At 48.2% G+C, this 23,271-nt stretch overlaps 1 protein-coding gene across 3 annotated transcripts in view; it reads left to right on the forward strand.

Moving 5' to 3' along the window:
• Positions 1 to 23,271, forward strand: part of LOC142587462 (uncharacterized) — a 182,471-nt gene that overhangs the window by 38,487 nt on the left and 120,713 nt on the right. For all 3 annotated transcript variants that reach the window (XM_075698505.1, XM_075698503.1, XM_075698504.1), the window contains exons 5-6: positions 4,599 to 4,685; positions 21,793 to 21,851. In XM_075698505.1, the coding sequence (XP_075554620.1) occupies positions 4,599 to 4,685; positions 21,793 to 21,851 (146 nt within the window). The remainder of the gene's footprint in view (positions 1 to 4,598; positions 4,686 to 21,792; positions 21,852 to 23,271) is intronic.

The raw sequence follows: 23,271 nt of genomic DNA on the forward strand, positions 1-23,271 counted from the left end.
TATAAGATGGGCGCGAGCAGCCCGCGGCCAGCGGTGCATTGCTTGGGACAGGTTCCTTGAGGTTGATATGCTCGCTGTGTATAAACTAATACGAACAGAACGAGGCTCTTGAAAAAAAAAAATAGAGTCTGGCGGTCCCACGCCGAAAACTTCCCAATATGTTGCTTCTCTTCCAAGCGTCTGGATCTCTCGTATAGCTTCTGAGCACTATGCTGGAAGCGTGCTGGTCCATATTTTGCCAGTAGGTTTCACTGATTGGCAGGCCTCGCCTGCCTCTCAGAGCAGCGGCTGGCGGTAGACCATTTCTGCAAAGCAGTGGTGGGAACAAAGTGCACCCAAAGGCACTTTATTATCTCTATATTCTATACGCTCCTCCCCCTTTGAAGATGAAAACCCATATAAAGAACCCAGCACTAGGTCGTGGTTCATCGCCATCAATTAGAAATAACAAAAAAACACACATTTTCTAGTGACATCCCCCGCGTATTAGGCTCGACTATCTAACCACGGCTACTGTGGCGAAATGGTATAAACTGAAAATAATAGAATAAAATTTATAGGGCCTCTCTGGCACGCTCAAGTGGCTTCCGGAAACAAGAAGCCGTCGAGATCAGCTGAACGCATATTACAACGTCTTTGGGCACGCCGCTATAATCGACGCAAGCCCCATGGTCATAGAACAGAACGAGCGATTTGACACTCTTGACAAAGAGAATGAGTGTGATACAAATTTGCAGGTTCTATCATAGTAAACGTTTTTGCGAGTGCTATAGTTTTGGTTGCTACTGTAAATTATTTGGAAGCATTACATTGACACAAGTTAATGGATAATTAATTCAATGTAGGTAAAGTTTTGACGAGTATGAAGTACAAAAGAAGGTTCCATAGTCAAAGTATCTACTGGGACCTCCTGTGAAGAACAGGTGGTGAGAGGCCTTTCTACATGGCAGCAAAATAAAGCACTATCATGAGATTAACATACAGGTCAAAACGTTGAACAAATATAGGAGAACAAGTTGAGCGCAGATATAGAGAAAAAAGAAAACAAGTAGTTTTTTGTTGTTGTTGCTGTTTGCGTGATAAGATTGCATCATAACACACTTTGATGTACGGAGGTAGATACCTGGCTGAACTGTTTTGACAGCACATAAAACAGGGAAACAAACGCGCCTAATAATATCTCTTAAGCCAGTGCATCCCAATGAAATAGACTAACATTCTATTGTTCTCTAGCACAAGGTGTATGTGTGGATCACGTGTACAGCAACATTGAAAACATTTAGATGACTTGCTCGCGCGCGAGCTGCCATCCGGCCACAAACGCAGAAATAGAAACGGTGAATATTTGTCAAACTTACCATTATCTATAGGATAGTAAGCTCATGCAGTACCTGGTTTGATATTATATATTCTTAAATTCTAAACTTTGCTCAATATCTTGAATGTTAGCGCATGCACAATAACGTTCCTGATGGCCTGTATCTCAAAATAAACCCACTTGCAAGTACTTGTATTTTCTGCCTTGGTCTCCTCTTTTCCGCAATACTTCTGCGCTCCCCTTTTGCAATGTATAACTTACAATTGCCATTTGCGTGCGCCTCGCTGCATAACAACAATCCCCTTATAGAAGCGAGAAGGCACCGGTTTCCCACAGCCGCACCTGCGGGAGCAAGCCTTTCGGTATGCTACGAGAGAGATAGAGATTCTTGCTAGGGAAGGAAAAATTGGGGTAAAGTGCAGCGCAGTAACTGTCTCTCATTTGAGGACACCTCAGCCGCGCTGCACAAGTGGGAGAGGGTATTGAAAGAGGGGTGAAAGAGACGCGGCGGCGGCGACCAGAACGGCGTGCGCGGGCAAGTTGGTGGCCTTCGCTTAGTGGCGCGGTGACGCGCCTAGTCGTGATGAAGCAGTGCTTTCTGCGCGGCGAGAGCCGCGTCACACATTTGACGTACGTTGCCGTCGATGGCTTGGCACTGGACGAGCAGGGCACGGAGTGCAGCAGCGAGAGCGGCTATTAGCGCGTCTCTGGGGTCGCTGTTCAAAGTGGTTGGAGGGCCGCGTGACAGCTCAGCTGCGGCTGCCAGGGTGCTGCAGCCACGTTGGGCGTCACTGTAAGATCGGCCCTGCGGGGTTCGAGCAGACGTAGACGGAGCGGCTGTATGCGGCTCGGTCGATGCGGTGCCGGCTAGCCCAAGCGCTTTTTTGCGCCAAAGGGGCCGCTCAGAAGATGACAACAGCACGGCCGCCCTACTCTCGCGCTGCCACTCGGGACCGCTCGGCTCGGTCGACGGGTGACGGCCACCGCAATTTGCGCAGCGTGGCTTCTCGGCGGGGCAGTCTCCTGTGGCATGCGACTCACCGCAGCGAAGGCAGCGGGCGTCGCGGAAGCAGGTGGCGCAGGCGTGGCCGAAGACGCCGCAGCATTCGCATTGAAGTGGTCGGGGCGGACGGGCACGAAAGGCGCGCAGCTGTTTGAATAGCCGCACGTTTGTAGGTACGACGTTCTCGACGAAGGTGACGGTGACGCTTCTGCCACTCCGTGAGCATGAAAGCACCGCGACGGGGGCCCCAAGGTTTTCTCAAACTGTGCGGGCGTCGAAAGAAGTGTCGACCCCATGGATGACACCCACACAGGAGTTGCTGTGTGGCGCCTTGGGGCACACCGCCACGTCGCCGATGTCGTAAACGTGCCGAAAGAGCTCGAAAACGTTACGCGGCCACGCAAAAAGTTTTAATTTAAGCAAATAAACCCATGAACTCCGGCAGGTGCAAGTAGCCAGGGTCTGAGTGATCGGCGGCAGCAATCTTTTATTGCTTTCGGAACGGGCAGCCTTCGGTTACTAAAAAAAAAAACTCAGTTTTGTTCGTCAAAACAAAGCATCTTTAACGCATTCACGTCGCTTTGACGCGGTGAGCTTTTACGGTATTGCGACGCTGCGTCACAGGTAGGTGGAGTGGGTGCAGCCCGAAAACTTTTGACCAATAGCCGGAGAGCACTGGCGAAAAGGCTTCAAATCAGAAATAACTATTTCTCTTTTGTTTGGTCAAATTATTCATAATCAGTGTACACGTCATATTAGATGGCGAGCTTCCGCGGTTTTCGTGACGTGGTGTAACAGACAGGTGAAATGGCTGTTTTTGACCAATCGCGGAGGGCCGATTTCAGAATTGGAATAGAAAAGTATGGAATAGTATTACGTTATAGCACCCTAAGATGTAACATAACATGTTGTAACGATTGTTCACCGTAGTAAACAAATAGGCTGTTACGTCATCGTCCCTGCGACATATTGTCGTTGTTCTCGCAGAAACGATCACGATACACACACTATAGCTCGATCGATCATGATGATTATTGGTGATATCTCGTTTAAAATGCAGCGGCAACAAGCAGTCAACTAGCCTACCATAGCCGGCTTATGTGTCCATCTTATTTGAATCCAAGCTCTTCTGGAAAGCAGGCCGATTTCTACGGATCTTGCTGGTTGAATACGTTGCAGTCTATTACAATGGGCTGTGCCATTTCCGAATTTCAAATCCAGCAGAAAACTCCTCATCCTATTGCGGTATTGGCTCCGGTATATTAATGTAGTGAGGGAGCCACGTTGTCATATAACAACGCGCAGCCCTTTGCGTCGTCGTGCGGATTTCCCCTCCCGATTTTTTTTGCCCAATTTGGAAATATCCATGGTCTTTTTTCTATCCATCTTTTGCATGCAATTTGCCATATATGCCTTTCCAACTTACTTCTTGATGACTCCAGGTTGTTTATTTGCACTTTGAAAAACCCTTTACTGATGGACACATTTCTTTACTTATTCCTCCATTATGTGTTCGCGCTATTGAGGTGCAGATATATGGTACAGCCTTATAGGTACATGTTGAGCCGTCTGGAAGCTCTTAATTAAGTCAGGAAAAATATATCCTAGGTCTGCAGCTGCCAGCAACATTCACCGCCAAGGTCCTCGGAATAACATTGAATCCCACGTAGTGTAAGGTGTCCAGGAATTTTTCGCTAGTCTATGAGTTCCGGAGCTACGGATTTCCCTGAAATTGCTGAATCAATTGACGGCTAGACAGGCTCTTTAAGACAATGGGTGTTCCATGTATCATTGTAACAAATTGCAAGCACTATACTAAACGGGCTAACCACGCACCGTGCTTGCTTGTGTGCAGTGACCAAGCCTCGAAAGACATAATTCACCTTTACTTCCTGCAGTGTTGGAAAAACGCTGTTTCACTCGATTTACACGTATTTCTATTCGATGGCAACAAGATCCATCGAATATTGCAAATAATACAGAGTGTGTAAACTGACCATAATATAAGTACAATGAAATTGAACCAAACGACATTCATTTTAAGTTCTTTTTAAGTTGTTTATTTAGCGAAGAATCACAAGCCGTAGGCAGCTACTTCTCGGAACAACTGTACCTTCTAGAGAGATTGGTACGTTTTCTATGTACCAGTGCGGTGTAATGAATTAATATGATAATATATTTACTTGCTGGATTATCTTGGGGTGACATCGAGTAACTGTAGGCTTCACGAAAATTCCCTAAATGTACGTTTCTTTTTTTCAATCTGTCTCTTTTTAGGCAAAGTTCATTGTGAAGTACGAGCCTGGCAGGATCATGTGAGAGCAACGGTGCCCTTGTGCAGAAAGGCATACGAGAGCCGTTGCGGTAAGAAAGCATACCCTACTTATAGCCCACAATGCAGTACATAATTTGGAAAGATTTTTTAACCACCAATTCAGAAGGGCAATTGTGCGACTGGATTGCCAATAAACATTACCATTTGTTTCGCAACTGCTTCTCGCATTCGCTTCTGAGAGAGATGTCTGTTGGTGTGTCTTTGATGCGCAAGCACCGAATGGCCTATTAAGCGAAAAATCCTGCGTCTGTAGCAGCTAAATGGCACGTAAATTCCCATTGGCAGGGACGCCACGTCAGGTGCGCGCGTCGCCGGAGCAGAGCGTGCAAAAGGGAACGTCTGCTGCTGTGCTGGCGCGCCAGGTGTTGCGTGAGGGGAGAAGGCATAGCCCCGATGCCGCGTCACTCTCGCCTTCGCTCTCGGAAGCCTCTGTTATCTGTGCTTTTCTTGCTCTTTGTGTTTTCCACATCGCTAGTCGGTATCAAGAAATTAATGTATAGAAACGCCAAATAAATTCGAAACAAAACATGTTGGCCGTAGTGAGTTTCGAATCAACGAAGCTCAGAAGTCAAGTGTCTTACCAACTAGGCTAAACAAGCGCTTCCCAGAAAGCAGACAAGTGCACTCTGCTTGATGGCACTATGCTACTTGGACCAAAATTCCCATTTTCAAGTCGTGCGTGACCAAAGCGAGGACGTCAAAATTACATTGGCTCACTCGGGAGCGTTCCCATTTGATTCCATGGTAGTCGGCCAAGGTAGCCTTATGTCTCGAATCGAAGTCCGCCGGCCTTGTGCTATCTCGGAAGCGTCGGCCGAGCGTATCAACGCACTCGCTTACCCGCGAGTGCGAGTGATTTCATATCTTGCACGGGTGCTCAACGACGATGAAGTGGAAATTAATGCTTTCGCCTTCGCAAGGCATAAGAAGCGCTTGGGCGTTGTCAGATTTTTTATTTGTTCATGCTTTAGCGAAGTGTCTGATGACATTCATGTGACAGTGGGGCTACAAATAACAGTGAATTATTAGCGGCCAATATTACATGAAAAACATGCACACGAACTGATGCGTGGATTCGCGTTAATTCTTATCGCATTCGTATCCTGATCAGTAGGAAATATTTCGTTATTGCCAGCTGTTTATGTTACGTGATTGGGAAGCTACAAATGGTCTCGTCAGGTAAGTGGTGTTAACACTATAGGCAATATCTTAACGAATCACCACTTTGACAACATACTAGTGTAAATAATGCTAAGTGCATTCAAATGAGGAGCGCTATTAAAAGCGCCAGAACAAATGATTTGCGCGTGCCAGTTCTCCAGATAAAACTAAGGGTATTTGGCGACAGTCTTAAGACAGCACCAATCTCGCAAAAAAAAAAAAAAAACTTCCAGAAAGCCACCTTTTTTTGCATGGTAGAGGATATTTTATTAGATCACGAAAATTGCTTGTTTTTCGTGAGGGCAAACAAGAATTACACATGTTTCGAGCTACCTATCACAGCGTTGACAAATACTTTAAAATACACTTTCCGAATCGAGGATTTACTGCGTCGTCACTGTCGCCTACATTACAATACACGTAAGTACTGTAGTGGCGCCGAAATCGGCCCTGTCGCAGCATTTGAAAACGACACCTGCGTGTATATTACAAGTAATTCTACATTTCCTACAATGTGTTTCTATTGTGCAAATGTGCAAATTGTGTAAATTCTGAAATTTGTGTAATTTGGTAAAAGCTGTAAATTTCTACAACTATCACAAGGAATATCGTGCATGAGCGCAACCCGCTCGCTTTGGCCGCAAAGCGCATCAAGACGTCGGGCTCAGTGATCGTCCTCTTCGATGGACTGAAAGTGCCAAACTTTGTGCGCTACGGGCCGACCTTGTTGAGATGTTATCTCTACAGGAAACAATTTGATGTGTGCTTTACTTGTGGTAGGGTAGGACACCGCTCGGACGTGTGCCCCACGCCGGACTCTGTTCAGTGTAGAGGGTGTGGAGCCCCCAACCCACGAGCGGACCACGTTTGCACGCCCAAGTGCAAGTTCTGTGGAGGAGACCATCCCACCGGAGACAAGACGTGCAAGCAGAGATTTCAAACACCCTATGTGGTACGAGCTCGCCGAAGGGAACGTGCCCGGTCACGATCGGCCACGAGGGAGAGAAGCCGCTCCAAGTCGGGAGGATCGCAGGTGCAAAGGGAACGCGCCCGGTCGCGATCGGCCGCGAGGGAGAGAAGCCGCTCCAAGTCGGGAGGAGCGCAGGCGCGCTTAGAAGATGGAACACCTGGTGCCAAGCCGACAGTTGGGACCGCCTGGGCGGATAAAGTCAAAGGTACGGTGAGAATCGTTGGTGGCGCCACTACGCCGGCGGTGACTGAAAGCAATGATGCCAGAATAGAACAGTTGATTAGGGAGGTAAACTCTTTGCGTAAAGCTAATGAAGAGCTGACCAAACAGGTAGCAGAACTGAAAAAGAAGGCACAGCCGAGCACTGCCAGCGTAGCAGTAGCCAGACCAGTAGGTCAACGCAACGAACCAAGCGAGGGAGATAACTCCCCCGCCCCGAAAAAAGAGCAGTAAGCCCCGAAACTGACTCGGTTTTCTCAGTCCTCAGCGAGCTGAAAGAGGTAATCAAAGAAATTAGAGAGACGACGGAAAGGACTAACTTTAAAGTGGATAAACTATGGAAATGGAGGTTAACGGCCGAACAGCGATTCAAGAAACTCGAAACGAAATGCGACGACGACGAATTCTTGCCGTCAGAATCAGAAAGCGTAAAATCGCTCTCCGGAACGTCAGGGGGCGCTCCAAAGAGATCGATCGCGGGTAACAGCAAAATTAACCCATTCAATAATCATGGATAGTGCCCACAGTTTTAGTGTGTGGCAGGGGAATTGTCGCGGATTCCACAACAAAAAGGCATCGCTGCGCCAATTAATTAGATCGATGGGGGTCAAACCAAAAGTAATTAGGCTGCAGGAAACTTTAGCGGACGAAGTAAAGCTAACCGGGTACAAATCGGTATGTAGAGAAAAAGATTCCGGAAGGGGATTGGCCACCCTCGTTGACAAAAAGCTACCCTTTATCGAACACGATATCCATCTCGGATTGAGTAAAATCGAGTATATCCTCGAAGAAATCGTACTCAAAAGGCACAAGGGCAGGGCGCAGAGTATCTTCTGCCTGAACATTTATAGCAGTCCCACCTACAAGAAACAAAGCTTTAGGGCACTTTTCAACAAGGCACTCGCAGTCGCAAAGAGCTCCCCGCTCATCATCGGAGGGGACTTTAATGCCCCCTACCAAGCGTGGGGATACGCTTGGAATACAAAGAAAAGTGAGGGGTTATGGAACCTTGCCACGGACCTGGGACTGTGCCTGATCACCGATCCGGCTTTCCCCACCCGCTGTGGCACGTCCACGTGCAGGGACTCTACGCCCGACCTAACTTTTGTCAACAACTCGGAACAAGCTAGTTGGGAAAACTCGGGCACCGATCTAGGCAGCGACCACTATATCATACACATAGGTATAGGTATGCCGAAACAAGAGACTAGAACCTTTCGGTGCACGGACTGGGACCTTTTTAGGAAAGTTAGAGCGAAGAGACTAGAATCGGAACCGATAGAAGCGGGCAGACAGTCCTTCCAGACCTGGATCGACCAGCTCGAAGAGGACCTCAGGGAGGCCACTAAAGAAATTAAGACCGAAGAAAACATAGAGAGCATAGACAGTAGGCTCGCGCATCTGATCGAGGCCAAACAATCCATTCTGCAAAGATGGAAAACGGAAAGACTGAACCGAAAGCTCAGGAAAAAGATAGCGTTGCTAAACAGACAGATCGAGGAGCATTCGAGAACGCTCGTGAAACAGCAGTGGGACGAAGTTTGCCACTTGGCAGACGGCAGAATCAAACATGGAGGCAGTTGGAACATCCTCAAACATCTCTTGAACGAGAGCGACACTAAGTCAAACAAGAGAACAGCAATTACAAAACTGGTACATCAAGTCAGCCAGTGCACGACTCAGGAGGTAGTCATGAGACAGCTCGCGGACAAATATCTCCCGCTCGAACAACCGGGCGATAGCGACGAACGCGTGGAGTACATGGGAGGACCGTGCGAGGATATGGACCGCGATTTCACCGAGGGTGAGGTACGGGCCGCCCTCCATGGTCTCTCTAGTAGATCGGCAGCCGGACCCGACGGTATTACCAATAAACTCTTAATGAATCTAGACGATGAGTCGATCACTTTCCTGACGGATCATTTCACCGAGTTGTGGAGAAAAGGAGACTATCCGGAGGAATGGAAGATAGCTAACACCATCCTCATACAAAAACCGGGCAAACCACTCCATCTGGATAACCTACGTCCAATATCGCTTACATCGTGCATAGGTAAAGCTATGGAACACGTTATTCTTAATAGACTCACTAGATACGTCGAGCAAGATGACATACTCCCGTATAACATGATCGGTTTCCGGCCCGGACTATCGCCTCAGGACGCCATGCTCCTGATCAAACACCAGCTCATACACGTTAGCCCGGTGCACGCGAGAGCGATTCTGGGACTAGACGTCGAAAAAGCTTTTGATCGCATAGAGCACAAGGCCATCCTCGAGGTCCTGTCCGAGCTGGGGTTGGGCGAGAGGCTCTACAGTGTAGTCAAGGCGTTTCTGGGCGGTAGGCAAGCGAGCCTCACGCTAGGTGAACTAAAATCGAAGGTGATGAACCTGGGAAACAGGGGCACCCAGCAAGGGGCCGTACTTTCGCCCATGCTATTTAATCTAGCAATGACCAGAGTCGCGAGGAAACTGGAGAGTATAGAAGGTATACACTTTGCAATATACGCCGATGATATAACCATATGGAGGGCCAACGGTAACGTAGGGCAAACGGAGACCAGACTGCAGGAGAGCATACACGCCGTGGAAAGCACGCTAGGCGAGATGGGACTCAACTGTTCGGCGGCAAAGTCGGAGCTTTTGGTCCTAAAACATCGACGCAGGGGTCGAAGACCCAGGGGCTACGTCCCCGGGGAGGAACCCAAGATTATGTTACGCTGTCACGACGGATCCGCGATCAGGCAGGTGGAAAATATTAAAGTTTTAGGCTTCCACATAGCAGCGGGAGGTACCAACATGAATGCCATTCAACACATTTCAAACAAGACGGACCAAGTCATCAGATTACTAAGGAGAATAAGCAACAGACACAGAGGCCTGGGTGAGGACAGCGCTCTAAGGCTAGTGCACGCCTTCGCTCTATGTCACTTCACCTACGTGGCAGGTCTATTTAAATGGTCACAGGCCGAGCTGAACAAGCTAAACACTCTGATCAGAAAGTTAGTGAAGGCTACCCTAGGTATACCCATCAGCACCTCGAGCGTGAAGCTCATGAACCTAGGCGTGCACAATACGATAGAAGAGATGGCGGAAGCGCAACAGATGGCGCAGCAGGAAAGACTGACGAAAACGCGAGCGGGCAGGCTTATACTCAAAGCGATAGGGACAGACGCAAATAGATCGATGAACCCGAAGGAATCCGAGGTAGAATTGAGCGGGCAACTTAGAGACGCGATCAGAACCACCCCCCTCCCGAGAAATATGCACCCGGAACACAACGTTAGCAGGAGAAAAGCGAGAGCGAAAGCTTTGTTGAAAGAAATTGAACAGCCAGGACAACAGGCGGCCCTTGTAGACGCTGCCTGGGTCCAAGGCAAAGAGGCCTACACCGCCGTGGTGGTCGACAGCCGGGGCGAGGTACGGGACGCCGTCACCATCTTCACTAAGGATTCCACGGTGGCGGAGCAAGCCGCGATTGCTCTAGCCATCAGGAACCGTAAATGGTCTTTCATCTATAGCGATTCCAAAGCTTTGACAAAGGCTATGTAGCTGGGACTGCGGCTAAAATTATCGACAAGGTCGAAACTATCAAAACAGAAATCCGATGGTTTCCTGCACATATGGGACAAGTGGACGAGACTCGGCCCAACCTCAACGAGGTGACGAACGACCTGGCACGAGGACTTGCTTGCCGTGCCGGTCAGAACCGAACCGACGCCCACTACCATTCCGGGTAACATAAAGATCAGTTACTAACTTACAACGACATCATTAAATATTACTACTTGGGGCGTAGGCAATTCCCTCTGCCACACGTAAAATTGAACAGGGCTCAGGCAGTGACGCTACGTTTACTGCAAACCGGGACGTACCCCACTCCGTATTTCATAAATAAAATTCACCCCGAAAGAGAAATTAGGAAAGAATGTAACGTGTGCGATGGCATCATTGACATCAGACACATGCTGGCGGGCTGTCCCGCGACTCTCGCCGACCCCGAAGAAAAATGGCTTTACTGGCACAAGTTGATAACAAGCTCTTCATATCAAGATCAGCTGCGGGCTGTCCAGAGGGTCCATGATGACGCCATAAGGCTCGGCCTGGAGGTGCCGACGTGGACGCGGCCCGCCTCGGCCTGAAAATACCGGGCTTCAGGACACTAATAAAGTTTTGTGAATGAATGAATGAATGTTAAATTGTTCCCTTTTGTACATAGTTCAGCGATGAAAGAAATCTTTGATTTTTTTAAACGGGACAAAGGCAGAGGCGACCGAGACGATCGCTCAAAAGTAGCCATACAGGTATTTTCAAAATATATTGATAAGAAGACACACGTCAACACTTTGACGTGTTTCCTACGCACAAGCGTGGTCACACCGGCGTCAGTGAATCCTGCAGATGTTTGCCATGAAATTAATTGTCGTATCTTGACTGCTCAAGTGAAAACATGTCCTTTTCTTCTGCATTTGATTATACGCGCATATTATTTTTTATTTCGCAATTACTGCCAGCCTTCACAGAAGGAATTAGGCAGCAGCGGTAAAAGGGCAGAAATTCATAGGAGAAAAAAAGAATCAGCTTAACGAGACGAGGATCAGGCATGAGAAAACATGACAGAAGAAAAAGAGAGCCAGCCTAAGAAGACGTGGATCAAGCAAATAGGACAATAGGGCATGATCCCCTCTATTGGGCAGCTTGCCTGTGCCCCCCCCCCCCCCGAAGAAAAAGTGTGGGTCGAACGACCTCCACATCGGTGCCCTGTTCGTACAGTAAATACGAAGATAAAAACAAGAAAAATAATAAAGCAGGTATTTATATCCAACCATACGCACTAAATTACTGCGAACTATAGGAGCACGACAAGTGAACAGGTTAAATATGGCGGTTCAATTTGATATAAACGCTTGAAAGTTGCCCATTGTGCATTCCGATAAATTAAGCATGGCTTAGTAATAGGGCGAGCGCTTTGGCGGTGGAAGGTTGTAGCTTGGATTCCCTGTGCGGCCGGGCATCCACCGGTTGTTGAACGGGCACAACTGTACCCAGGCCGGTACCCAAGCATTCAGATTCCTTTAGCAGTATTATGCTTTGGAAAGGAGCATGTGCCCTAAATTCGTGTCCAGACCCTCGTGAGCCCAAATATGTAGTTCGCCACCATATGTAGAAACTGCACAGTTTCTATTCAGCGCTCTGGTCTGTCATCTCTGCCTTTGACTCCTTCTAATGCGCGACTTCTACAACTGCGCAATCCGATAATTAAAAACCCTACTACATAGACTTAAGCGGCACGACCACCTCAGACCTTGTTCTGGAAGAACTGGTGTGGTCGGGTCATGGCTGCGGCCACAGCCTTTACGCCCACCGGGGGCTCATAATATAATATCGTGCCTAACGAGGCAGCTTTTCCAGTTGAGGTCAGGGAAAACGGTATCCATCATTCGCTCGAATGTGGCTGGATCAGAACAGAGGCCGCAAGAAAGTACTCTGAATTCGCAAAGGCCGTCCGAAGTCACAAAACCAGTTTTCTCGCAGGACCGCTCATCTACTTCAATTTACAAGTGGCAACTTTTAGGATCGATAGAGGAGAAATACTTCGCCTGTCCCGAGAATCGTAAACGCGATGCAACGGGTACACGTCTTTCTTTGTGAAGTTGTTTATCTTCCGGTAGTCAACATAAAACCGAAGCCTGCCATCTTTCCTTTTAACAAGAACGACTGGCGATGAGCAGGGGCTGCATGAAGGCTGTATTACGCCGTCTTGAAGCATTTCCTTTACCTGCGTTTGAATCGCACGTCGTTCGGTCAGGGAAACACAATAAGGCTGTTGCCTTATGGGGAGGACATCGTCATAGGTGATGATACGGTGTTTCGTAATAGATGTTTGACGTATCTTCGACGACCGTGCATAGCAAGAGTGGAACTCGAGCAACAGCTCGCGCAAGGGTTGTTTGTTGTCTTCAGGAAGCGTTGGACTAATGTCAACGCCGCGTAGAGGTGCTCCAGCAGTCCCGATTGCCTCGGAAATAAAACACTCAGTGACATGGCGATTGGGTCGGCGTAGGCGATGGCAGTACCGGGGAAAAGGTGCCGGTGTTCGTAGCTGAAGTTCCGGACAAGAACCTCGCAGTGGCCATCATGGAGATCAATAAGGCTTCTTGCTACGCAAACGACTTGAGAAAGCAGGAGAGAGCGATTGCTTTCTGCGACCGCTTCTCCATGTAAGAGTCTATCACGTGCCACTTGAAGCACGACACTTGCACGCGGTGATAACGTGACTGCGTCGTCGATGACGCGAAGAGATACTGGAGGTTGGATGGTGTTGGTCGTCGCTGCGGCGCTCTTTGTCGAGAAAGTGACGAGGCGTCGTCGAATGTCGATGATAGCTTGGTGCTCCTTGAGAAGGTCTATGCCGATGATTAGGTCTAGAGAACACTGAGGGAGAATGCTTAAGCTGCCAACAAACGTAGAGCCGCGAATCTGTGTTCTTGCCGTGCACATGCGAAGTGGTGTGACGATGTGCCCGCTATCTTTGCGAACTGGCGCCTGATTCCAAGGCGTCGTCACTTTCTTCAGAAGCGTGGCACTTTTTCCCTGATTATACAATAATTCCATCCAGTGTCCACTAAGGCAGTCAATTCACGACCGCCGAGCAGTGCCGGAATGTTTAAGGAAATTCTTCCGTAATCAGCAGGTACTGTCGTCATCGATGTACCGTCGGTCCGCGTACGCGTCAGTAGGGGTCCTTGAGGACGTCCAGACTGAGCGGTCTCGCCCCGGAAGGCCGCTGCGGTTAGCTGTCCCTGCGGAGGGCTGGGCGACCGACCCTGCACCACGCTCGAATACGTACGGCGAGTCGGAGAAAACCGCCGCAGCGAAGGGGAGCGTGACTGGTGTCGAGCTGATGGGGATCCGCGCTGCTGGGTAAAGTATTCTTCAATTTCAGGAGGACGCTGGCTGAGCCTATGTCTTAGCCAGTTCGCTAAGAATACGCACAGTCAGAGCTGTCGATAGGCGCACTGTCGGTAGACATGCCCAGCTTCGCCACAGTGAAAGCAAATGCGACGGCGATCAGGTGCCCGCCACATGTGTGATTTCCTTGGGCCCTGTCGGTGGGCCTGGTAGTACGAGGCCGTTTGCACGGGCTGTAGCATGGCCCGGCACGCTGTGCAAAGTGGGGAGAGAGGTGCGGCATGTTGCCTCAAAGCTTGAGAATATGAAATACGGCGGCGGCCAGTGCTTAGCGGTCGAGCTTCTCTGTTGAAGGGTGGTTTCTTAGCTCATGCTGGACTTCGTCACGGAGAACGCTGGACAAGGAGCTGAGCGTCGGCTGTGAGGGTACCGAGAGTTTCTGGAGTTCTTCGCGGGTTACGGAACAAATGAGCTATTGAAATAAATCAACGTGACCCCAAGGAGCTCCGAAGTAGTCCGTAGGGGAGGCAGCGTTCACTTGGCGTTCGTGTGATGGTGCCCGCTGGTGAAGAGTCTGTTCTATGGTGACGGCTTCGGAAAGAAATTCTGACACAATCTTGAGAGGACTGCGCGGAAGGCCACCGAACAGCTGCTCTTTCACTCCGCGCATCAGGTACCGCACTTTCTTTTATGCCTACATGCTGGGGTCCGCTCGTCCAAACAGACGCGGCATGTCCTCGACATACATTGCGACACCTTCTTTCGGAATTTATTTACAGGACTGGAGATCACGCTCAACTTGCGCTCGGTGATCAGGGCTCGCATACCTCTCGAAAATACGGTGTTTGAATTCTGCCCATGAAGTTAGACCATCTGCATGGTTCCCATACCAAACATGTGCGTCATCGTTAAAGCAGAAAAAGATATGTTTTTCAGTTTGTCTGCGTCATCCTACTTGTTGAACACGGCAACACGTTCTTACACAGCCTCATGTATGGCGCTGTGGATAGGATTCTGCGTTCGCGGATTGAGTAGCGTACAATGAATCGGCGCTGTGTCTTACATAGCGGTTGGGGTAGTTGGAACTGCCATTTTCTCTGGGAGGAGTCCAAACTCAGGGACTTGTCCACGGATCTTTCTGCTGGCGCCTTGTACAGGCGTAACCACTGGTACGGAGTTGGAGCTCCTGGTGCTCGGAGGGGTTTGGTGCATAGATTATATTACCCCGCACCTCCACCAGTTTGTCACGCGCTAAGGCAAGCGTAAGCAACAGTACCAGCCGCCAGACACGAAAAACGACAAACACGAAGGGTCTGTTCTCCAACTGGCGCGGGATCTTTCACTTCATCGCTTTCTTCGCCTTTCTTGCTGGGCACGTTATGCTGACCGTTTTCTAGCTCAAAACACCAGGTGGAAATATCGTGTGTGATATCAGTCATTTGTCGAAGGACCCAACCTATGGGCCAGTTTAGCGAAGAAGGAGCTTCTCAGAAAGGCGCACATACCGGGAGGGGGAACAATTAGCACTACGGAACCCGGTGAAAAGCTGGGGAAAGCTGTCACCCGGTGAAAAGTTGTACAGCCGCGTCTGGTTGCCTTGGGAAGCAGCAAGTCTACTACGGGCTATCTGCCGTGCGCAATCAGCCCAGGTAATGGCGTCACCTGCATATTAACTAGTCGAAGGTGCTGGGGAAATAAGAAATGTGTCCAACGGTAGAGTTGGTTCGTGTCAGAACAAAAGATAAAAGGCAGAATATCAAGCAGTGTCATGGTGGACTGTATTATATGCGAAGGCCACGTGCGGACGTGCAAGGTCCCAATCACGGCGGTCAACCAACACGTACACGTACTGTGCAGGATATTGTCGATGACCTCAGACAGGAAAGTGTGGTCTTGGTCAGTCAGCAAATGACGTGGGGCTCCGTGTAGGCAAATGACGACGACGAGGAGAAAGCCCACCACGTCTGTAGAACAGTGGTGGTCAGCGCTCGTATCGTTGCGCAGCGCGTTGCGTAATCATTATCGATGATAACCGATCTGTTTCCTGAAGAACACATAGGAAAAGGTCCGAGAATGTCCAAACCGACACGGAAGAAATCATGTGCGACGTCGATGAATTGAAGATACCAAACAGGAAGCATAGACGGTTCCTTTCGGCATTGGCAGTGCTCGCAGGTACTGACGTAACGCCAGATTGAGCAGGCTACGCCAGGCCAACAAAGCGACGGCGCACACGGTCATTTGTGGGTCTAACATAAAGTTGGGCAGCAGTTGGTACGTCGTGAAACTCACAAAGAACTGTGGAGCACAGGTGAGCTGGTATAATGAGCTGAAAATCAGGACCGTTAGAGTACACGTTACGCTGATATAAGGTGCTATCGTTAAGAGCGAACATGCACACAGCGGCGTATCTAGGAGGCGATTGCACGCGCTCAATTATTTATCTTAAGTAGGCACCGGATGCTGCTCGTCGGCGATGTTAGGCAAGTGGCTCACGAAAAACACGCTATCGACGGATTCAGTGAGCGACGAGTCACACTCGGTCACAGATTAGCGGGACAAACAATACGCGTCATTGTGCAGGCTCCCTGTTCTTATACGACCATGTAGGGGTAGTCTTGCAGGCGCAGTGCGCATCGAGCGTCACATTCTGTAGGATCTTTGAAAGAGGGAAGTCAACAGAGGATATCATCATCATCATCATCATCAGCCTGGTTACGCCCACTGCAGGGCAAAGGCCTCTCCCATACTTCTCCAACAACCCCGGTCATGTACTAATTGTGGCCATGCCGTCCCTGCAAACTTCTTAATCTCATCCGCCCACCTAACTTTCTGCCGCCCCCTGCTACGCTTCCCTTCCCTTGGTATCCAGTCCGTAACCCTTAATGACCATCGGTTATCTTCCCTCCTCATTACATGTCCTGCCCATGCCCATTTCTTTTTCTTGATTTCAACTAAGATGTCATTAACTCGCGTTTGTTCCCTCACCCAATCTGCTCTTTTCTTATCCGTTAACGTTACACCTATCATTCTTCTTTCCATAGCTCGTTGTGTCGTCCTCAATTTGAGTAGAACCCTTTTAGTAAGCCTCCAGGTTTCTGCCCCGTAGGTGAGTACTGGTAAGACACAGCTATTATATACTTTTCTCTTGAGGGATAATGGCAACCTGCTGTTCATGATTTGGGAATGCCTGCCAAACGCACCCCAGCCCATTCTTATTCTTCGGATTATTTCCGTCTCATGATCCGGATCCGCCGTCACTACCTGCCCTAAGTAGATGTATTCCCTTACGACTTCCAGTGCCTCGCTGCCTATTGTAAATTGCTCTTCTCTCCCGAGACTGTTAAGCATTACTTTAGTTTTCTGCAGATTAATGTTTAGACCCACTCTTCTGCTTTGCCTCTCCAGGTCAGTGAGCATGCATTGCAATTGGTCCCCTGAGTTACTGAGTTACTGGTTCACTGCAGCGGTGGCGTAGAGGTAGAACACCCGCCTCGCGTGCAAGAGGTCCGTGGTTCGAATCCCGGTGCCGGCAATTTTCCACCGGATTAAAAAACAAAATCCGCGTGTTGATAAAATTGCACAAGCAGGCCTGGAGTGTGGCCTGATCCCGGTGACCAGAACCGGTAACGCACTCCCTCACCAGACTGGCCACCCTGGTGCAGTACTTGGCCACAACCTCCTATGAACACAACAATCAAACAGAGGATATGGTGGTGGGAAACTGCTGGGGATGGTAAGCGGAATACATAAAAACGAAATTTTGCAACTGCCCCCCCATATTGGGCTCTGCTCCATAAATAGGAGCAGAGCCCTGGAAAGCTACGAACATCATTGGCAGACTTGGGCAGAGGGATGTCTTTCCCGGCTTGAATTTTCACTAGGTCAAGTCGTACGCCGGCAGCGTCCACAGTATTGGCACCAATCGTAATGCCGCGGCATCGATGAATTAAACTCATGTCCGGCACAGCTGAGCACGTCAAGAATCACTGGGAGACGTTTGAGCTGTGTATCCGATTGGCGAGAACAGACGTCCGGCCTATAAGCGGATTACCGAACTCGAAAATGTCTCGATACGACTGGAGAATACGTCTAACGGCTTCAATGCGCTGAGGCAGAAGGTCAGTTTCTAGCTGAAGGTCTTGCAGGGGGCAAAGGTGGGCAACGAAAAAACCCCATTTAAGTACATGCTCGAATAATAAAATATTCAGAAGGGGAAGGCACCTTCTGTTAGTCGGAGCGCTCAGGACAATGCAGGGTGCAGCGATAGCGTGCGTGAGCAGGGCGTAAGCTAGAGGCGCCACGGAAGCGACAACGCGTGTGAGCACGACATCAGCAAGGTGCGCCACGTAGTAGTTGCCATCTGGACCAGCTGGCGAACATAACAGCTCGACATACATCATGGTTTCAGATGGAAGTCGAACAAAGTCACTACAGTTTAAGTGAGGTGGAGGTGTTTTGTCACTGGGTTGGCAGAGGCGAGGCAGTTCAAGACAGAAGACACAGGCGGAGTAACCATTGACGGCGGCATTGTAAAAAGAAAATCAATCCAAGCATGACTTTGCTTGGCCATTGCACAAAGACTAAAAATAACAACCACCTCGTACCAGCAACGGTAACCCGAGCTATGCATATCGCAGCTTCAGCGAAGCGTACAACTCGGATCTTGTGATGTGTAAGGATTGCCTTCATGACACCACGAAATCTGGCACTCACGACAGGGACGTGCGCTGCATATCAACCAAAGCTCTGACATGGACACCGTTCAGTGCCCTTCAAGAGTATTCCGGTGGACACGTAATGACAGTAGGAAATTTTGGTTTAAGGTCGACAGTGCAGCTCCACCTCCAGAAGCTGCGCAGTCATGTTTTCCCGCGAAAAGCGAGGGGTAATGGACGACGGCGAAGGAGCGCGGCGGCAAGTCTCTCTAGAAGATGGACGGCGATGCGGCGGAGGATACTGGGCGTAGGGGTACATTAACTCAGGACTATTTTGTGCAGAGGATTGGGTCAGGAGCTGAGAGCGGCTTGCAGTACTGAAGGGCCCATAGTAAGTGGGAATAGAGCTAGTGGACTTGAACGACCACTGGTTCTCGCAATAGCGATCAATGTGTCATGCTCAGCTGCAACGGAAACAGATAGGTTCAATGTCAGCTGTTCTTTATTCCGTCGGGTTTCTGGACTGACGAAGGGCGTATGGTCTGCCATGAGGCCTGTCCGCGGACACCAACGTGGCGAAAGGAATGTTCATGGCGCAGACAGCAGAGAAGAGGCCAATGTTTTCAAATTCCTGGCGAGCAACGGCTTGTATCAATGAAAGATCCGGCGTTGAGCTGTCAGATACCATGGGTCCATGAGAAGCCGGATATGCGGCCTCAATTTCTCGGCGGACGATGCTCATCACGTAGTCTGATGTGGATGGTTGACAATGACTTCCCTCGCAGGATCACGTTCAGGGGAGATGCGCTAGCATTTCGCTCGCTCTGGACGATGGTACTCTTTCATCACACTGTGAAAGGTGGTCCCATTGATGAAGACGAACAGATTGAACGCGTCGTCCACGATTCCCTTCATAATGCGGGCGATCTTGTCAGCCACGCACATCTTCTGGTCAGTTCACGTGCATAAGGCCAGCACGGCCTGTACGTACAAGTGAGGCTCAGTTCACGTCTTGGAAGTACCACTAGTTGTTTCATGGCGCAAGCTGTCGACGAAATGAATTGACGTAATGAATGCGGAGATTCGACTGGAACGTGTCCCAACTGGTGAGGTCGTTCTCCTGGTACCGAAACTAAGCGCAAGAGATGCCGCTGAGATAAAACATTATGTTTGCCAGCATTTTCGTGTGATCCCAGCCATTGTGTTGCTGACACGCTCATACATGAGGCACCACTCATCCATGTCAACGCTATTTGTGCCAGAATGGGTCCCCGCATCGTGGGGCTGTCAAAGGGCGATAAACTGGGCAGTGGTCGCAGTCGCAGGCATAGCTGACGACCATGTATCCTCAGCTGGCGGCATGGCGGTCGATTCGAGGAGGCATCCGCTGCGAAGCGCCGTCGTCATTAGAAGTACCCTGCATCTCCACCAAATACATATTACGTATAAGCAGAGTAGGGATGCTATTGATAGTGTGCAGTTGCAAGGGTAGCAAGCACTGGCCAACATGGTGGCCAAACAACATCACGCAAGGCACGTCGTCAACACCATATCAGGGAGTGGCTGCTTATGTGTACGTTCCACTAAATCCATATGTCGACATCATCATCTTCGAGTAGCACGTAGCACTGTCATTGGATTTAAATTATTCATTATTTATGTCTACCCTTCCCTTTAGGTTTATTTAACAATAAGTGGATATTACTTTTTCTATCTATGCTAGGCTGAATACCTCATTATTCTTTATTTCAGTTCATTTACTATCGGTCCCTCTCTCATCTTCGCTTTCCCTTTATTTTCCCATGTTTTATTTTTTTCATCAAATCACCCCCCTGTTGGATGCGTATCACCCACAGTCGGCTTGCGGCATTAAATAAGGCATCATCATCTTCATTGTCATAATCGTCATCATTGAAATCTTGGTAGGCCTATTTTCGCATTCTCCTCTCTTTTGGTTAGTGATTATGAAAATATTCATCCCAGCTTGCAAGCAGCCGTAACTTGACGTGCACCACGTACCTTTTTGACGTTTCAAGATTTTTCCTGCATGTTCGCGAGAACCTAAAGTGGTTTCTTACGCCTGCATTTCGTTTTAGAGTTCCTCTTTGTACTTTTCCCCAACTTGTGCGGCTGCATTCGTCACGCTGCTATCATCACACAGCTTTCTATTCTTTTTTTCTTGGTGTCCGTTGCTTTTCTTAGTTGAGGTGAGTTATTATAACACCGTCTTTTGTTTATTGTTTGGGTTCTTTCTATAGTCTTCGTGTTCTTGATATTCTAACAGTGTTTTCGTTTACAATTTGTTTTCTTGTTCTACTCCTAACCTATTTTTTCACATAAAAGAAAAGTGCGCGGACATCGTGTAAAAGTAGTGGCAGAGTTAGAACATTTTTGTTTGTTTTGGCGTTTGCTGCATGCGTGAAGCCTGCTTTTCTCTGGCGCTTCTTGCAATATAGATTTGTACTCGGTGCTCAGTTCTACCATTCTTTCCGCTCTGTAAGGTCTTTCCGCCCAGTTGTGTTTTCTCCATCAGTACTTGTAAAGCGGCTTACGTCACATCTTCTATGACTTGAGTCACCCGAATGGATGTGACGACGTCTTCTCAATATAACTACTATAGTGAGCGTTCTTGCGAATATGAGCGCCTGTGTTTAATCTGCGTCTAGCGGTGTTAAGGCGGGGAACGATTTGATGTAACCGGTAGCTTCGTTATCTAACGGCAATACTTTGAATGGCAAAATACATGCACCGTACCATTTACCATTATTCAATGACGTGTCACTGCTTTGTCATTTTATTGTATCTTGATGATAATCTCTCTGGAGATCCTTTTTAGCGTTTGTTACATTTCCATGTGTTCGACCACGTAAATACTTGTGCATTCAGATCGCCTGTTTATTTACTTGCACGGTGTCTTGTATCCATATGTTATCTCAGATCCCAAGCCCGGTACTTATGATACTATATGTTACCTCATTAAGTTTATTGATGGCTGGACACGTAAGCTACAATAAATAAATAAATAAATAAATAAATAAATAAGTAAGCATTCTACCCTATCCGCGCTAAACTATAGAACAAACGTGCTTGTTGTTCAGCCGGAAGTTTGATGTTTCATTCGCGCTTCTGTTAACCAAACATTTCCCTATACGACTTATATGAATGCCTTATTCTAACCGCTACTCGGAGTTAAGGGTGTTAGTGTTTTTATTTTAGAGCTTCCCAGCGAAGCAAGAAAATATGCGCAGCACTCCACTGGTCGCAGTGTTGTAGAGGTGAGTACACATTGAAAACGTTGCTATTCCTTCAGCGCAATAATATTGAGATGACTATAGAAACACGAGTTGCTATATGCAGGGCTGTCTAAGGAAACGAAACAATAATGCGATAAGACAGAGACATTGGACAACAGGAACAACTGTTCTCTGAAGTTTGACTCATGACTCTCTCTAAATATAGCGGCACCGTGTCATAAGAAACAAGCTGGGCCATTCTTGGATACACAGCTGGTCATTTTATGGAAGTGTTTTTCCACGGCTCCAACAAGTTCTCTCCCCGATATCTCAGTTCTACACCTTTCAACTTGCATATGTGCACCTGTATGCATTTCGCGCTTTCTGACGTAGGTTTGAAATTTGAAACGAATTCTTTATGCGATTTATTTTTAGAGCTACAATGACACCCGCAAATAATAAATTCCATATATTATAGGACTAGTTATGTCTTGCTTATAAATTTTTGGAGAAACACGATGTTCACAGAAAAATACAGGCACACTTTAGAGGTTTCTGTGGATGTTCCACGTTATATTCTCAATGGCAGTGTGTACTGGGAAGCTTGTGTGCTTGATAAGTTTGGCACTTGTGGCTAACGGCGCTACTCTTCAAGACCTTAAGCACGTAAGCATATTTATGTAGGCAGAGATGTCTTAGACTTTTGATAGTTGCATTTATTCTTCACATTGTGTTTGCTTTTGCGCAATCAGGGAGTAGTGGGGTTCCTGGGTCGCAATAAAGAGTTTAGTGTTTTAATACGTCAATATTATTTCTCACTGACCCCAACTGTTGACAATATCCTCGTTTTTTATGCGGGCTCTTTCATAGCAAATGTTCATTACAAGTAAACATTTCTGCCAGCCAATTGAAATCATAGAATATTGGTGTCTGTACATTCCCCAACCCCCTCTATAATTGTAATACGCACGTGCCACGCTTTCCTTCCGATGCACTTCACTAGGTTAACGAGCTTCAGCAAATAACTCCATCATAATAATCCTCCATCAAGGTGTAGCTAGTTGGCTCACGGTAATCGCAAAATTTTTATTGGCAGTGAAGTTTACTTCCAGAAACATACACTATCTCGAACTAAAGCTGCGAGGAAACCGAACGAAAAATTTCATTCGAATATTTCTTTCATGTCCGGAAACATCTCATAGGATGACGAGACAGGCCTTTGAAGGGCTCCAGGTTGACTTTGGCCACATTGGCTCATTAACGAACAAAGTGCGTTGCCCCGTGTTCCATTACATATTATTTTTACCTTAATATTGCTACCGCGGTCATGGATAGCAACTGATAGTTCGTGTACAGCAGCGCAGCACCAGAGGTAATAAACCTCTACGTGCGGAAAGAAATGGTAAACCAAGGTTGATCAGATGAACATTAAGCATCATCAAAGTTGTTTGTTAAAGTAAGC

This window comes from Dermacentor variabilis, chromosome 7 (assembly GCF_050947875.1).
Source record: "Dermacentor variabilis isolate Ectoservices chromosome 7, ASM5094787v1, whole genome shotgun sequence".
In the NCBI taxonomy this organism is placed as follows: domain Eukaryota; kingdom Metazoa; phylum Arthropoda; class Arachnida; order Ixodida; family Ixodidae; genus Dermacentor; species Dermacentor variabilis.